Below are 17,935 nucleotides of genomic sequence, written 5' to 3' on the forward strand. Positions count from 1 at the left end.
AATTCATAGAGAAATTTGAGAAGTACTCTTTATTATGTTGAATCTTTCCGTCTAAGAATAATTGTGTTCATATATTTAGCTCTTCTAAGGTTAACCTATCTTGCTTGTTTTGTTTTTTTTTTTTAAAGCTGGCTTTCAGCCATTACAAAGGTCCATCTATTCCTACCTGCCACACAAATACCCATAACGTGGTTGTTTCTGTAGTATTTATAAAAGCTGTTGTTGATGTGCATTTCTTTATATCGAACCAGTCTTTTTTTCTTCGGATACCCTTAGTCACAGTGAAATTCTTTTCAAACATTGCATATATATAGTGTTTTAAGATTTTTGCCTGTATCTCTGTTAGTGAGATGGAAATTCCTCATTGTCTAATTTTTGTCTAGTGTAAGAACGTCATCTGTGGTTGTATTTATTGTTCGTTGATTATCACCATTGAAAAAAAATTTTTTTAATGTTTTATTTACTTTAGAAAGAGACAGTGTGAGGAGGAGAGGGGCAAAGAGAGAGAGGGAGACACAGATTGTGAACCAGGCTTCAGGCTCTGAGCTGTCAGCACAGAGCCTGATGCGGGGCTCAAACCGCGAGATCATGACCTGAGCTGAAGTTAGAAGCTTAACCGACTAAGTCACCCAGGCACCCCGATTAACACCATTTTTGAAGTCACTGATAAATTCTATTGTATAAAAATACAATAATCAGAATTATCCCAGTATTGTGGAGAAGAATGTTATACTTGATACTAACATTGTATGTAAATTATTCTCAAATCTTAAAAATTTTAAAAATGTTGAAAGTACATTAAAAACTCTGAAAAGATGGGTTTCTAACTTTTAAATTTTCAGTGTCATTACTATATTACACCGAATGTTTTTGTTTCCATTTTCTGGGTAAATTTTTAGCTTACATCTGAAGGTGTCACTTTTTCATCTTTTCCAATATATGCATCTAAGTCTACTCTTAATACTGCTCTTAATGATTATAGGATATTAATTTTTTCTTTAATTTTTATTTTGGTTCAAGTATAGTTAACGTACAGTGTTAAGTTACTGTTTCAGGTGTAAAATACAGTGATACAGTGATTCAGTGATTCTGTACATTACACAGTTCTCACCATAAGTGTACTCTTAATCCTTTTCATCTATTTTACCCATCGCCGCTGCCCTCTGGTAACCATCAGTTTCTTCTCTGTAGCTAAGAGTCCCTTTTTGGTTTGCCTCTCTGCTGTTGTTACTGTTACTATTTTTAAGTTTATTTTGGGGGAGAGAGAAAGTACATGTCAGGGAGGGGCAGAGAGAGAATCCCAAGCAGGCCCTTCACTGTCAGCCTAGAGCCTGACACGGGGCTTGAACCCATGAACTGTGAGATCATGACCTGAATCAAAGTCAGATGCTTAATCGACTGAGCCAACCAGGCGTCCCTGCTGTTGTTTCTTTTGTCTAAAATTCCACATATGAGTGAAATGACATACTTGTTTTTCCTTGACACTTCATTTAGCATTATGCCCTTTAGATCCATCCACCTTGTTGAAAATGGCAAGATTTCTTTTTTTTTTTTTTTTTTTTGGCTAATAGTCGATTGTATATATACACTGCATCTTTATCCATTCATCAATTGATGGACAGTTGAGGTGCTTCCATAATTTGGCTATTGTAGGTAATGCTGCAGTAAACCTAGGAGTGCATATGTCTTTCAAATTAACATTTTTGTATTCTTCGGGTAAATACCTATGGTGGAGGATCATATGGTAATTCTATTTTAATTTTTTGAGGAATCTCCATACATGCTGCACCAGTTTGTACTCCCACCAACAGTGCATGAAGGTTCCTTTTTCTCCACTTTATAGTCAACACTTGTTTCTTGTTTTTGATTTTAGTCATTCTGACAGATGTGAGGTGGTGTCTCATGTGGTTTTGATTTGCATTTTCCTAACTTGTGCTGTTGAGCATCTTTTCATGTGTCTGTTTGGCCATGTGTATGTCTTCTTGGAAGAAATGCCTGTTCATATCTTCTTGCCATTTTTAATTGGATTATTCTTTGGTTTTTTAAAAAAAATTTTAATGTTTATTTTTAAGAGAGAGACACTGTGAGAGAGGGATGGGCAGGGAGAGAGGGAGACACAGAATCCGAAGCAGGCTCCAGGCACCGAGCTATCAGCACAGAGCCCGATGTGGGGCTTGAACTCATGAACTTCGAGATCATGACCTGAGCCGAAGTCGGACGCTCAATTGACTGAGCCACCCAGGCGCCGTGGATTATTTGTTGTTTTTGATGTTGGGTTGTAGAAGTTCGTTATTACTTGGATACTGCCCTTTTTATGAGATGTGTCATTTGCAAATATTTTCTCCCATTCCATAGGTCGCCTTTTAGTTTTACTGATAGTTTACTTTGCAAAACTTTTTATTGTGATGTAGACTCAGTCATTTATTTTTGCTTCTTTTTCCCTTGCCTAAGGAGACATACCTAGAAAAATGTTGCTATGGCCAATGTCGGAGATAATTACTGTGTGTGCTCTCTTCTAGGATTTTTATGATTTCATGTGTTACCTTTAGGCCCTTAATCCATTTTGGGTTTCTTTTTTTGTCTGGTGTAAGAAAGTGGTCTACTTTTATCCCTTTGCATATAACTGTCTAGTTTTCCCAACATCGTTTGTTGAAGAGACCATCTTTTTCTCATTGCATAGTTTTTTTTGCCTCTTTTGTCAAAGATTGACTATATAGTCATGAGTTTTTCATGGGCTTTCTGTCCTGTTCAATTGATCTATGTGTCTGTTTTTGTGCCAGTGCTGTACTGTTTTGATTACTATAGCTTTGGTAGTATATCTTGATATTGGGGATTGTGAGAGCTTTAGTATTCTTCAAGATTTCTTTGGCCATTTGGAGTCTTTGTGTTTCTATACAAATTCTAGGATTAAAAATGCTGTTGGGATTTTTTTTAAGGGATTTAATTTTTTTTTAATATTTATTTATTTTTGAGACAGAGAGAGACAGAGCATGAGCATGGAAAGGGGCAGAGAGAGAGGGAGACACAGAATCTGAAGTAGGCTCCAGGGTCTGAGCTGTCAGCACAGAGTCCAGTGTGGGGCTCATACTCATCAGCTGCGAGATCATGACCTGAGCCAAAGTCAGAAGCTCAACCAACTGAGCCGCCCGGGCGCCCCAATGGGATTTTTATAAGGATTGCATTAAATCTGTCAGTTGCTTTGGATAGTATGGACATTTTAACAATTTTTTTTTTCCCTGTCTGTGTGCATGGAATATGATTCCATTTATGTCATCGTCAATTTCTTTCATCAGTGTTTTATATATTTTAGGTTACAGGTCTTTCATCTCCTTGGTGATATTTATTCCTAGGTATTTTATTATTTTTGTGCAATTGTAAATGCGATTGTTTCCTTAATTTCTCTTTGTGCTGTTTTCTTTAGTATACAGAAATGCAATGGATTTCTGTATACTAAGTTTGTATCCTGCGACCTTACTGAATTCATTTATCAATTCTAGCAGTTTTTTGGTGGCATTTTTTAAAGGTTTTTTTCTAGGTTTACTATTATGCCATCTGCATATAGTTTTACTTCTTCCTTACCAGTTCGGGTGCCCTTTATTTCTTTTTCTTCTTTGATTGCTGTAGCTAGGACTTACAGTACTATGTTGAGTGAAGGTGGTGGGAGTGGATATCTTTGTCTTATTCCTGACAATAGGGGGAAAACTCTCAGTTTTCACCATTGAGTATGATGTACACTGGGTTCTTCAGATATGGCCTTTATTATGTTGAGGTATGTTTTCTCTAAACCTACTTTGTTGAGGGTTTTTATCATGAATGGGTGTTCTACTTGTCAGATGCTTTTCCTGCATCTATGGAAGTGATCATGTGGTTCTTATCCTTTCTCTTGTGATATATCATGTTGATTTGTGAATATTAAACCGCCACTGCATCTCAGGAATAAATCCCACTTGATCATGGTGAATTATTCTTTAATGTATTTTTGAATTCCATTTAGTAATATTTTGTTGAGGATTTTTGCCTCTGTTCATCAGAGATACTGGACTGTAGTTCTCTTTTTTGTAGTATCTTTATCTGGTTTAATATCTGGATAATAGTGCTCATAGAATGAATTAGAAGCTTTCCTTCCTCTTCTATTTTTTGGAATATTTTGAGAACAGTTATTAACTTTTCTTAAAATGTTTGGTAGAATTAACCTGTGAAGCCGTCTGATCCTGGACTTCTGTTTGTTGGGAGTTTTTTGGTTACTGAATCAATTTCATTGCTGGTAGTTGGTCTATTCAAATTTTCTATTTCTTCCTAATGCATTTCTAGGAATTTATCTATATTTTCTAGGATGTTTAATTTGTTGGCATATACTTTTCATAATATTCTTCTATAATACTTTTTATTTCTGTGGTGTCAGTTATTATTCCTCCTTTTTTTTTTTTCCAAAGATTTATTTTTAAGTAATCTTTACACCCTAAGTGAGGCTCAAACACACAACCTTAAGGTCTAGAGTTTCTTGCTTTTCTGGCTCTGTTTCTCTTTCTGATTTTGTTTGAGTCCTCTTTTTTTGTTGATAAGTCTGGCTAAAGGTTTAGCAGTTTTGTTGGATTTTTCAAAGAAGCAGCTCTGGTTCATTGATCTGTTCTATTGCTTTTTTTAGTTTCTAATTCATTTGTTTCCTTCCTTCTACAATTTTGAGTTCTGTTTGTTCTTGTTCCTGCTCCTCTAGGTGTAAGATCAGATTGTTTATTTGATATTTTTTTCTTGCATCCTGCAGTAGGCCTGTAATGCTATAAACTTCCCTCTTAGAAACACTATTGCTGCATCTCACAGGTTTTGAACCATCATTTTCATTTGTTTTCATGATTTGTTGGTTGATCCATTCATTGTTCAGTGGCATGTTATTTAACCTTTCTGTATTTGTGTTTTCTTGAGCTCTCATTTCATAAGGTTGTGGTTGGAAAAGATGGGTTGTATGAGTTTGATTTTTGAATTTGTTGAGAGTTGTTTTGTGGCCTAACGTGGTTTATTCTGGAGAAGGTTCCATGTTCACTGGAAGAGAATGTGTGTTATGCTGTTTTAGATTGGAATGTTCTGAATATTTCTATTAGATCCATCTGTTCCATGGTACTATTCAAGAGTATTTCCTTCTTGATTTTCTGTTTGGATAATCTATCCATTGATGTAAGTGGGTGTTAAGTTCTCTACTATTACTGTATTACTATGAATTATTTTATGTTTGTTATTAGCTGTTTTACATATTGGGTGGTCTCATGTTGGGTGCATAAGTATTTATAATTGTTTAATCTTCTTGTTGGATTATGATTATCCTTTATGATTATATAGTATCTTTGTTACAGTCTTTGTTTTAATCTGTTGTGTCCAGTAGAAGTAGTGTTTCTACCCCAGCTCTTTTTCCACTTTCATTTGCCTGATTAATTCTTTTGCATTCTTTCACTTTCAGTCTGCATGTGTCTTTAGGTCTGACATGTGTCTCTTGTAGGCAACATGTAGATAGATCTTGTATTTTTTTTATTCATTCCATTACTGTTTGTCTTTTGATTGGAGCATTTACTCCATTTACATTCAAAGTAATTTTTGAGAGGTTTGCACTTAATTGTCATTTCGTTTCTTGTTTCCCTGTTGTTTTTGTAGTAGTTCGCTGTTCCTTCCTTGTTCTCAGAGTTTCCTGGCTTTCTTTCGTGATATATTTGGATTCCTTTTTTCTTTATTTTTTGCATATCTATTACTGGTTTTTGATTTGTGGTTACTATTAGGTTTGTATGCAACATATTTTGCATGTAGATAGCAATTTATGTTAAGTTGATCACTACTTGAGTTTGAACTCATTCTTTTTTTTTTTTTTTTTTTCAACGTTTATTTATTTTTGGGACAGAGAGAGAGACAGAGCATGAACGGGGGAGGGGCAGAGAGAGAGGGAGTCACAGAATCGGAAACAGGCTCCAGGCTCTGAGCCATCAGCCCAGAGCCCGACGCGGGGCTCGAACTCACGGACCGCGAGATCGTGACCTGGCTGAAGCCGGGCGCTTAACCAACTGCGCCACCCAGGCGCCCCTGAACTCATTCTTTACTCCTGTCTCTACCTGCCCTGTATTTTAGGTATATGGTGTCATTCTTTACATTCTTTTGTTTTGTGAATCTCCTTACTGATATTTATAGATATACTTCATTTTACTGCTTTGTGTGCTTCCTGCTTTTCTTCTACTTAAGGTCCATTCCACTCAAAGAGTCCCCTTTAACATTTCTTATAGAGCTAGTTTTTTGGTCATGAATTCCTTTATGTTTTGTCTGGGAAATTCTTTATCTCATCTTCTATTCTGAATGATATCCTTGCTGGATAGAGCATACTTGGCTGCTGGTGTTTGTTTGTTTTCTTTTTCTTTCATATTCTTTGAATATTTAATGTCCCTCTCTTGTGGTCTGCAAGGTTTCTGCTGAAACAATCTGCTTATAGGCTTAAGGGTTTTCACTGGTATATAACTGTTTCTTTCTTGCTGTTAAAATTCTCTTTTTATCACTGCTTTTTGCCACTTTTATTACTATGTATCTTGGTGTGGACCTCCTAGGGTTGATTTTGTTGGGGATTCTCCTGTGCCTCCTGAATTGGATTTGTTGACTTTCTCAGGTTTGGGAAGTTTTCAGTTATTTCTTCAAATTTTCTGCCCCCTTCTCTGTCTCTTCTTCTGAGATCTCTGTAATGTGGATATTATTATGCTTGATGGTATCACTGAATTTCCTTAATGTTTTCTATCTCTTTATTCAGGGTCTCACTGAGATTCTCCAATCTTTTTCCAAGTCCAGTAGGCATCTTTATGACTATTGCTTTAAATTCTCTATCAAGCGTATTATTTATTTCCATTTCGTCTATTAGTCTTTTGTTATGATTTGTTCTTTTCTTTCATTTGGTGCATGTTCCTCTGTCTCCTCATTTTATGTAATTCTGTTTCTATGTGTTAGGGAAGTCAGCTGCATCTCCTGCTCTTGCAAGTGGTGGCCTTATAAAGAGAGGTCCTGCAATGCCCTGTATTTCAGTGTCCCCTATTCACCAGAAACTCGTTCTTGAGGGTGTCTCATACATGTGTTGTATGTGCCCTGCTGTTGTGTCTGAGTCGCTTTTGTCTTCAGTCCAGTTGTCTGCAGTGGTTCTCACTGTTGGCTAGGTTTGTCCCTATGTTGTTAGTAGGCCAGTCTGGTGCCGTCTTGGGCTTGAGTTGAGTCAGACCAGGTGTTTGCCAATAGCAAGGAACTCCGTGTTACTTTCCCTATGTTCCCTGAGAAGCTTTCATTGGTAGGTGGGGCCTGCAGGCAGTCCTGATGTCTGCCCTGAGTCCACTGCTGGAGCCACAGTTAGAATGGTGTATGTGGTTATGTTCCCCTCTCCTGGGGTAGGAGTCATTTTGGAGTCCTCATGATTCCTGTTGGGACAGTTTGCTCATTGCCATACCATGGGCGGGCTGGAGGGGCAAGTCCACAGAAAAACACAGGTGCAGGGCAAGACTTTAGCATGCTAATTGGAGAATGTTCATGCTGCACTAGCTCCTGTGTATGTCCATGTGTCTAGCCTGGGCATTGTGAAAGAAGTTGGACCTGCCAGCTCTTTTGTTCGTATAGAAGTCTCCTAAGGACCCCTGCTCATCCAGCACTTGTTTGAAGTTGAGTCATAAATGTCTTTCCCTGTGCTCCAGGTGTTTCTCAAACTGCTGCGTCTATGCTGTATCTCAGTAAGTTTGTTTGTTATGCTGTTTATGGGTGGGGACTCAAGTTTCTCCTGGCAGTCCCGGCCCAACCAGCTGATTTTTGAAGTTCCAAGTGTTGAGCCCCACTGATTGTAAGAACTCCCAAAGTAGCCCTTCTGTTTTTCAAAGCCATATGTTAATGGGGATTCATCTTCCTGGTGCCTGGCATGGGGTCTGCTTCTCACCCTTCTCTGTGCCTGCTGTCACCTTCCTTACTGGGGACCATTTTGTGAGTCAGCTTGGTTCCCAAAGGCATCTCCACCCTTCCTACTGTTTTCCATATGGCCCCTTCTCTACATTTAGCCATGGAGAGTATGTTTTGCCAGTCTTTGTGTTGTTTTCTGGGTGATTTGCACTGATGTGAGTGTTACCTAGGTGTATTTTGGAGATAGGGTGAATTTAAGCTCCTTTTACTCTGTCATCTTCCCCCTACCACCTGTTATCTTTTTTTAATGTTTATTTATTTTTATGGGGGGGTGGGGGAGGGGCAGAGAGAGAGGGAGACATGAATCTGAAGTCGTCTCCAGGCTCTGATCTGTCAGCCTGGAGCCTGACACGGGACTTGAACCCACGAAGTGTGAGATCATGACCTGAGCTGAAGTCAGACGCTTAACCCCCAGGTGCCCCCTACCACCTGTTTCTAAGAGCCTTGGTAAAGTATCTCCCTGATTGTGAATTTGATATATTTGAACATGTTTGTTACATATTTTGATGCTACGTCATGCTTATAGGTTCGTGACTTTGTCTTCATGGTAATTAATTCCTCTCTACCTTTTTGAATTTTAACTACTTGATAACTGATATGAATATGCTCATGCCTTTTTGAGAATTTGTGTAATCTTTTTTTATTTTATTTTTTATTATTTTGAGAAAGACAGAGGGCACAAGTGAGTGGCAGAGAGAGACAGAGAGAAGCAGAGGTGGGGCACAAGCTCACCTGAAGTGGGACTTGAACTCAAGAACTGTGAGATCATGACCTGAGCCAAAGTCAGATGCTTAACTGACTCAGCCACCCAGGTGCCCTGTGTAATCTTTTTTAAAAAAAGAAACTTGCCATGGGGTGCCTGGGTGGCTCAGTTCATTAAATGTCTGACTCTTGATTTCACCTCAGGTCATGATCTCACATTTTCTGAGACCGAGACCCTCCTCAGGTTCTGTGCTGGATGTGGAGCCTTCTTGGGATTCTCCCTACCACTCACTCCTCCCCCTCCTGTGCTCACTTGCATGCTCCCCCTCTCTCAAAATAAATAAACATTTTAAAAAATAACAAATGAAAAAACTTACCCAGCAATACAAAGAAAATTGCATGAAATAATACAGTTTGACAAATTATTATACGAAATACTTCTGTAGCCATCACCAAGGTCAGTTATAGAGCATTGTCAGCACCCCAGATGCTCCTCCTATGTGTCTTTTGCAGCATATAAATAAATATGGAAGTCTTTTTAATAAGTAGAGATTTAACCTTGTATTTAATAGGAAATGGAGTATGTGTTTTAATCTTTAGCTTCTTTCAGATATACTGTTAAAACTTGTATTCATCTTTTAGATTTGAAGAGTTCATATCCGTAACATTCTACCCCAGCAAGTAAAGACATTGATACCACTCTCCTACAAATTTTTATACTTACCACCTTTCAGGTTTTGTTAAAAAAGCTAAGTTTTACTTACTATATTATACAGGGTACTATAAAACTTGGAAAATAAGTAAGTTTACAAAATTTGAGGATATTTTGTTGCTCAACCTAGTTTCCTATATCCCATTATTTTCCTTGAAGAAAAAAATAGATTTTTATATATATACATATATATACACACACACACACACACACATTTTATATATATGTATATACATACGTATATATGTATGTATATATAAAAATGAGTGATACCTGGTACTAATATATAAGATACACACACACACCCACATATGACTGATAACCTCCTTGTTTGGTACATATAACTAATCAGTATTGATTAGTTATAATTTTTAGGTTCCAGAAAATTTAGATCACAGAATTTTGACTAAAATTATTTATTATAGCTTATATTGTTGCAGATGCATACTTTGATACTTTTTTTTTCCTTAATAACTTTGTTCTGTAAAGTTACAGGATTTTTCTCTAGTTTTTGGAATTTAGACATTTCAGCAGGGTGTCTCTTGGGGTGTCTTTATCATTTTTAAATATTTTTGAGAGAGAGGGTGCACATGGGGAGGGGCAGAGAGGGGCAGAGACAGAGGTTTGGAAACAGGCTCTGTGCTGATAGCAGAGAGCCCAGTGTGGGGCTTGAACTCCTAAACTGAGGTCATGACTTGAGCTGAAGTTAGATGCTTAGTAGACCCTTTCTTTCAATCTAAAGAGCTGTGCCTTCATCTCAGAAAAATTGCCTTGCTTTAATGGTGTTCTTTGTCCCTTCTGTTTTTTCAGTACTGTTTTAGGTGGTTTTTAGGCCTTTGAATTTATCTTTTGTGTCCCTTCTTTTTCTTTCTCTACACCTGTTTGTGTTTTGTTTGGTACTGCTTTCTAGGAGCTTGGTTACTTTGTGACTTAATTTGTGGTTTAAATGCTGAAGTGTTTAATAATGGTTTTGTTTTTTTAATTAGTGTTTTTTTTAGTTATTACTTTCTCTTTTTTTTTTTTAAATTTTTTTTTTTCAATGTTTATTTATTTTTGGGACAGAGAGAGACAGAGCCTGAACGGGGGAGGGGCAGAGAGAGAGAGAGGGAGACACAGAATCAGAAACAGGCTCCAGGCTCTGAGCCATCAGCCCAGAGCCCGACGCGGGGCTCGAACTCACGGACCGCGAGATCGTGACCTGGCTGAAGTCGGACGCTTAACCGACTGCGCCACCCAGGCGCCCCACTTTCTCTATTTTTTTTGAGAGAGAGTGGGGGAGGGGCAGAGAGAGAATCCCCAGCGGCTCTGCACTGTCAGCATGGAGCCTGATATGGGGCCTGATCCCATGACCCTGGGATCGTGACCTGAGCCAAAAGCAAGAGTTGGATGCTCAATCAACTGAGCTACGCAGGCATTCCTGTGATTACTATTTTTAAGTCGATAATATTTCCTCTTCTCTCTGGCATATTAATTTCCTTTTGTTTGTTATTAGATTTTTCCTCATGGGTTAGTACTGTTGATGTTTAGCCCACCTTTCCCATGGGACTGGTTCTCCTTGTGAATGTGCATGTTTATTGATTAAGGCTAATACTGAGCAATACTGGTATCTGGAATGTGTTTCCTAGAGAGAGCCCCTCTTTTTCCAGCCTTGATAGCAAATTGAAGTTAGAGGCATCTTTTACTTGGTCATTGGAGCCTGTAGGAAACACCTGGGGATTTAACATCTTTTGTATATGAAAATATGGATTGTCATCTGGACTTTCTGTGTAATTTTTGTTGGTTCATTGGGGCACTGCTGCTTTCCTCCTCCTGGCTCTTAATACTCATTGGGGGAGATTGTCTTTGGGGGCAGACATGTGAATTATCCCAGTGAAGTGGAAAAGTGGATAGTAATGGAGAATAAGGGGAGAAGAAAGTGCATTTGTTTTATAGATCTTTAATTTCAGTAGTGTTTTAACTTTTTTCTCAGAACTCTCACTGTGTCTTCTGTTACTTAGGTTTGCTAGGAGGGTGCCTGGGAGCTCAGTCAGTTGAGCATCTGACTTTGGCTCGGGTCATGATTACAGTTTGTGAGTTCAATTCCTGCATTGGGTTCTGTGCTGACAGCTCAGAGCCTGGAGCCTGCTTTGGATCCTGTGTCTGCCCCTCCCCTGCTTGTGTACACACTCTCTCTCAAAAATAAATAAACATTAAAAAAAAAAAAAGTTTTGCTAGGAAGGCTATTTTGGAGGTGCTTTTTTTTTTTGAACTCATGGTGCTGGGATTTTCTTGGTTCTGTGTTTAGTCTCCCTGCCTTTAAAAAAATGTTTCCAGAAAATCTCTGATGCTTCTATGAATTTTATTTTTGTTTTAGTTGGATTACAGGAGGAGGAGGAAAGGGTATGAGGGAGCTTAGCAACTTTTTCATTCTTTTGTTTTGTCACTGGGTTCAGTGAACACTTGTAATTTTCATGAAGAATTTGATAAAGACTCTAATTAAGAACCTTGTTCTTGGGACCCCTGGGTGGCTCAGTCGGTAAGCATCTGACTTCGGCTCAGGTCATGATCTCACAGTTTGTGAGTTCAAGCCCTGCATCAGGCTCTGTGCTGATAGCTTGGAGACTGGAGCCTGCTTCAGATTCTTTCTCTGCCCACTGCCACTTGTGCTCTCTCTCTCTCTCTCTCTCTCAAAAATAAACATTAAAAACAAGAAAAAAGAACCTTGTTCTTATGGGGCACCTAGTGGACTTTGTTGGAAGAGTATGTGATATTTATTTATTTATTTTTTATTTTACGTCCAAGTTAGTCAGCATGTAGTGCAACAGTGATTTCAGGAGTAGATCACTTAATGCTCCTTACCCATTTAGCCCATCTCCTCTCTATCAACCCCTCCAGTAACCCTCTGTTTTTTATCCATATTTAAGAGTCTCTTATGTTTTGTCTCCCTGTTTTTATATTATTTTTGCTTCCCATCCCTTGTGTTCATCTGTTTTGTGTCTTAAAGTCCTCATATGAGTGAAGTCATATGATATTTGTCTTTCTCTGACTAATTTCGCTTAACATAATATCCTCTACTTCCATCCATATAGTTGCAAATGGCAAGATTTCATTCTTTTTGATTGTCGAATAATACTCCATTGTTTATATATATCCCACATCTGTATCCATTCATCCATTGACAGACATGTGGACTCATACTTTGGGCTCTTGTTGATAGTGCTGCTATAATACATTGGGGTGTACGTGCCCCTTTGAAACAGCATACTTGTATCCCTTGGATAAATACCTAGTAGTGCAATTGCTGGGTTGTAGGGTAGTTCTATTTTAATTTTTTGAGGAACCTCCACACTGTTTTCCAGAGTGGCTGCACCAGTTTTCATCCCACCAGCAGTGCAAAAGAGATCCTCTGTCTCCACATCCTCACCAACATCTATTGTTGCCTGAGTTGTTAGCCATTCTGACAGGTGTGAGGTGCGGTATCTCACTGTGGTCTTGATTTGTATTTCCCTGATGACGAGTGATGTTGAGCATTTTTTCATGTGTCTGTTGGCCATCTGGACAGATGTCTTCTTTGAAGAAGTGTTTATTCATGTCTTTTGCCCATTTCTTCACTGGATTATTTGTTTCTTGGGTGTTGAGTTTGATAAGTTCTTTATAGATTTTGGATACTAACCCTTTATCTATCATTTGCAAATATTTTCTCCCATTTTGTCATTGCCTTTTAGATTTGCTGAGTGTTTCCTTCACTGTGCAGAAGCTTTTTATTTTGATAGGTCCCAATAGTTCATTTTTGCTTTTGTTTCCCTTGCCTCTGGAGGTGTGTTGAGTAAAGTTGCTGTGGCCAAGATCAAAGAGGTTTTTGCCTGCTTTCTTCTCCTCGAGGATTTTGATGGCTTCCTGTCTTTCATCTTTAAGTCTTTCATCCATTTTGAGTTTATTTTTGTGTATGGTGTAAGAAAGTGGTCCAAGTTTGGTTTTCTGCATGTCGCTGTCTAGTTTTCCCAGCACCACTTGCTGAAGAGACTGTCTTTATTCCATTGGATATTCTTTCCTGCTTTGTCAAAGATTAGTTGGCCATACATATGTGGGTCCGTTTCTGGGTTCTCTATTCTGTTCCAATGATCTGAGTGTCTGTTTTTGTGCCAGTGCCATACTGTCTTGATGATTACAGCCTTGTAATACATCTTGAAGTCCGAGATTATGATACCTCTTGCTTTGGTTTTCTTTTTCAAGATTGCTTTGGCTATTCAGGGTCTTTCTGGTTCCATACAAATTTTAGGATTGTTTGTTCTAGATCTGTGAAGAATGCTGGTGTTATTTTGATAGGGATTGCATTGAATATGTAGATTGCTTTGGGTAGTATTGACATTTTAACCATATTTGTTCTTCCTATCCAGGAGCATGGTATCTTTTTCTATTTTTTTATGTGTCTTCTTCAATTTCTTTTATAAGCTTTCTACAGTTTTCAGTGTATAGATTTTTCACCTTGTTGGTTAGATTTATCCCTAGGTATGTTATGGTTCTTGGTGCAATTGTAAATGGGATCAATTCCTTGATTTCTCTTTCTTTTGCTTCATTGTTGGTGCATAGGAATGCAACCAATTTCCATGAATTGATTTTATATCCTGCAACTTTACTGAATTCGTGGATTAGTTCTAGCAGTTTTTTGGTGGAATCTTTTGGGTTTTCCATATAGAGTATCATGTCATCTGCGAGAGTGAAAGTTGGACCTTGTGGCCGATTTGGATGCCTTTTATTTCTTTGTGTTATCTGATTACTGAGGCTAAGACTTCCAATACTATGTTGAATAATAGTGGCGAGAGTGGACATCTCTGTCTTGTTCCTGACCTTAGCGGGAAAGAAAGCTCTCGGTTTTTCCCCATTGAGGATGATATTAACATTGGGTCATTAATATTTGGCTTTTATGATCTTGAGGTATGATCCTTCTATCCCTACTTTCATGAGGGATGAGAGAAAGGATGCTGCATTTTGTGACAGGCTTTTTCTGCATCTGTTGAGAGGATCATGTGGTTCTTGTCCTTTCTTTTATTAATGTGATGAATCACATCGATTGTTTGTGGATATTGAACCGGCCCTGCACCCCAGGAATAAATCCCACTTGGTCTTGGTGAATAATTTTTTTTAATGTATTGTTGGATATGGTTGGCTAATGTCTTGTTGAGCATTTTTACATCCATGTTCATCAGGGAATTGATCTGTAGTTCTTTTTAGTGGGGTCTTTGGTTTTGGAATCAAGGTAATGCTGGCTTCATAGAATGCATTGGAAGTTTTCCTTCCTTTTCTTTTCTTTTTTTTTTTTTTTTTTAATATATATGAAATTTATTGACCAATTGGTTTCCATACAACACCCAGTGCTCATCCCAAAAGGTGCCCTCCTCAATACCCATCACCCACCCTCCCCTCCCTCCCACCCCCCATCAACCCTCCGTTTGTTCTCAGTTTTTACGAGTCTCTTATGCTTTGGCTCTCTCCCACTCTAACCTCTTTTTTTTTTTTTTTTTTTCCTTCCCCTCCCCCATGGGTTCCTGTTAAGTTTCTCAGGATCCACATAAGAGTGAAACCATATGGTATCTGTCTTTCTCTGTATGGCTTATTTCACTTAGCATCACACTCTCCAGTTCCATCCACGTTGCTACAAAAGGCCATATTTCATTTTTTCTCATTGCCACGTAATATTCCATTGTGTATATAAACCACAATTTCTTTATCCATTCATCAGTTGATGGACATTTAGGCTCTTTCCATAATTTGGCTATTGTTGAGAGTGCTGCTATGAACATTGGGGTGCAAGTGCCCCTATGCATCAGTACTCCTGTATCCCTTGGATAAATTCCTAGCAGTGCTATTGCTGGGTCATAGGGTAGGTCTATTTTTAATTTTCTGAGGAACCTCCACACTGCTTTCCAGAGCGGCTGCACCAATTTGCATTCCCACCAACAGTGCAAGAGGGTTCCCGTTTCTCCACACCCTCTCCAGCATCTATAGTTTCCTGATTTGTTCATTTTGGCCACTCTGACTGGCGTGAGGTGATACCTGAGTGTGGTTTTGATTTGTATTTCCCTGGTAAGGAGCGACGCTGAACATCTTTTCATGTGCTTGTTGGCCATCGGGATGTCTTCTTTAGAGAAGTGTCTATTCATGTTTTCTGCCCATTTCTTCACTGGGTTATTTGTTTTTCGGGTGTGGAGTTTGGTGAGCTCTTTATAGATTTTAGATACTAGCCCTTTGTCTGATATGTCATTTGCGAATATCTTTTCCCATTCCGTTGGTTGCCTTTTAGTTTTGTTGGTTGTTTCCTTTGCTGTGCAGAAGCTTTTCCTTCCTTTTCTATTTTTTGGAACTGCTTCAAGAGAATAGGTGTTAACTCTTCCTGTGACTCTTGATCTTGGGGTCATGAATTTGAGCCTCATGTTGGGTGTAGAGATTACTAAAAAAAATAAATGAACTTATAAGTTAAAAAAATAAAGGGAACCTTGTTCGTCAGACTCAATTTATTGGTTTATATGCTGAGTCTACTGGGCATCTTAAAAATGATTTATTTTCCCTAAATGTTGAGAAACAAAATTATGGTACTTGGCACACAGAAGTTAATGAGCAAGTATTCATAACTGTATTTCATGTACCTTATAGGTTATATGTGGGAATGAATGTCTTATATTTTTTGTTGATGCTCGCTGTATTTGGAATTTATGCCAGTAGTTGGAAGTTTCTAATATAATATTTAATTTTTCTTCCCCAGAATTTGTTGCTCTTAGATAGGATCATTCATATTATTACTGTAATGGTTGATTGCATTGACTTCTCACCATATAATATTAAATATCAGCCAAAAGTTAAATGTAAGTACTTTTGTTTTTATTTTGTTCACTCAGTATTTGATAAACACGACTGTCTAAACTGTTGTCAAGGCAAATCCTAATATTTTTTCTCACCTCATTTTGCTGACTTTTGATGTATAACCATGTCCTACAAGTTTGTTATATAACTTTGGTATGCTAGGAGCTTAAATGCTCTTACATGCCCATGCTCACAGTCTCTCTCTCTCTGTCACATACGCACCCACATATCTTTATTCCTTTGTATAACACTAAAAGATCAATATTATCCTATTTAGAGATTGTGTAGTAAGAGTGATTTTACTTGCCATCTTATACAAGGGATTATCTGGGCAGGAAAATTTGATGTTTGTTATTAAAATGTTGTTATTTGTCGCATTACTGGTAATGTTAACATTTGCTAGTTGGTTAAGACAATATCTGCCAAGTTTTCCACTGTAAATTACTGTAGAGTACCTATGATTAATAAATTAATGTTTTGTGGCAGGTTATTTGAGACTATATACTTTTTTTCTCAGCCAGTTTTCACTCATGATTTTATCATCCACTAATGCTTTTTGCCTGAAACACTAATGTTACCAGAAGAATAGTTCGTTGTTTCATTTGATTATGTTAAATTGTGTCAAGATGCTTAGCTCCTTTGTCTTTAATTAATTCTAAAAGCTGTCCCTATTATTTATCTCTATTCTAATAAATCATTCTGCCGTTACTGAGCACTGTTAGGCACCAGTCACTTCCAGGTGCAAATGACATCCTAATGTAAGGTAGAACTTCCTTTGTCCCATTTTATTTTTACCACTGTGAGTTTCTGTTATTCATTGGTTTATAATTCTTTGTTATTAATATTTATGCTCATGTTTGCCTCTTTGACCATTTCATGTGTTTCCATTATTTTTTGAGAACTTTGGCATAAGATAATCAGGCTCATTCTGTACTTCTCCCTCCTTAAGCCTGGAACCAGACATATTTCCAAGAAACATGGTTCCTTTTGCTGAAGATGGCGTTTAGAAACCAAGGTCTAGTCATTGTGACTAAGATGTCACTGCTTTTGGATCCTCTTGAGTAGACGTTTGGGATAGGTGTCGCCTGACTCATGGGCTGTCTTGTCAGCCTTAACATCCTGGCCTGGAATTTCAGGGAGACCATTCTAATTTATATTCATCTGGGAAACAGATTCTAGGGAAGAAGGAGAGTTTTCTCTTAAATCTGAGCTATTCTACTTTTAGAGACTGGATTCTTTGAGGGAAACGGGTAATTTCGGACTATGTTTTTTGTTTTGTTTTTTTGACAAAGTGGATTCATCCCTGTAGGGTAGGTATCTGAAGAGAGGCAGAATCTAAGAATAGTAAACAGGAGTGTCGGACAGTGCTTTTAAGATACATCTTTTTCTTTAAATTTAAGCTTTTCCTGTATTCTTGCTGAGGATTTGGATTTGTGATTTGATTAATGTTATTTGTAGGGTTCAGTTTATTATACAGGAAGCAATAATTTCTAAGGGAAATTTTGTTTTAAAAATTGAATTTTAAAATTTAGTTTTGGAACTTACATAATTTAGTACTTATGAATTAGTTGAAATTCAGAGAATATAAAAACTTGAAATGCGTTTTATAATTGTTTAGAGAAAAGACACCCACTTTTCTGGAATTCTTCTAGATCTGCGAAATAGTTTTCCTTTGTCTCTGCTTCTGTTTTAAAGATACGGTTGTAATGGTGTATATCCAATAATGGCATATCATTT

At 37.8% G+C, this 17,935-nt stretch overlaps 1 protein-coding gene across 4 annotated transcripts in view; it reads left to right on the forward strand.

Annotated features, from left to right (window-relative positions):
* RIF1 (replication timing regulatory factor 1) overlaps positions 1 to 17,935 on the forward strand; it is a 75,482-nt gene that overhangs the window by 33,210 nt on the left and 24,337 nt on the right. For all 4 annotated transcript variants that reach the window (XR_006296825.1, XM_043576675.1, XM_043576674.1 and 1 more), the window contains exon 21: positions 16,101 to 16,200. Coding sequence is in view for 3 of the 4 variants with exons in the window: in XM_043576675.1 (XP_043432610.1) it covers positions 16,101 to 16,200 (100 nt within the window). In the remaining variant the exon portion in view is untranslated. The remainder of the gene's footprint in view (positions 1 to 16,100; positions 16,201 to 17,935) is intronic.

Source organism: Prionailurus bengalensis, chromosome C1, assembly GCF_016509475.1.
Source record: "Prionailurus bengalensis isolate Pbe53 chromosome C1, Fcat_Pben_1.1_paternal_pri, whole genome shotgun sequence".
In the NCBI taxonomy this organism is placed as follows: domain Eukaryota; kingdom Metazoa; phylum Chordata; class Mammalia; order Carnivora; family Felidae; genus Prionailurus; species Prionailurus bengalensis.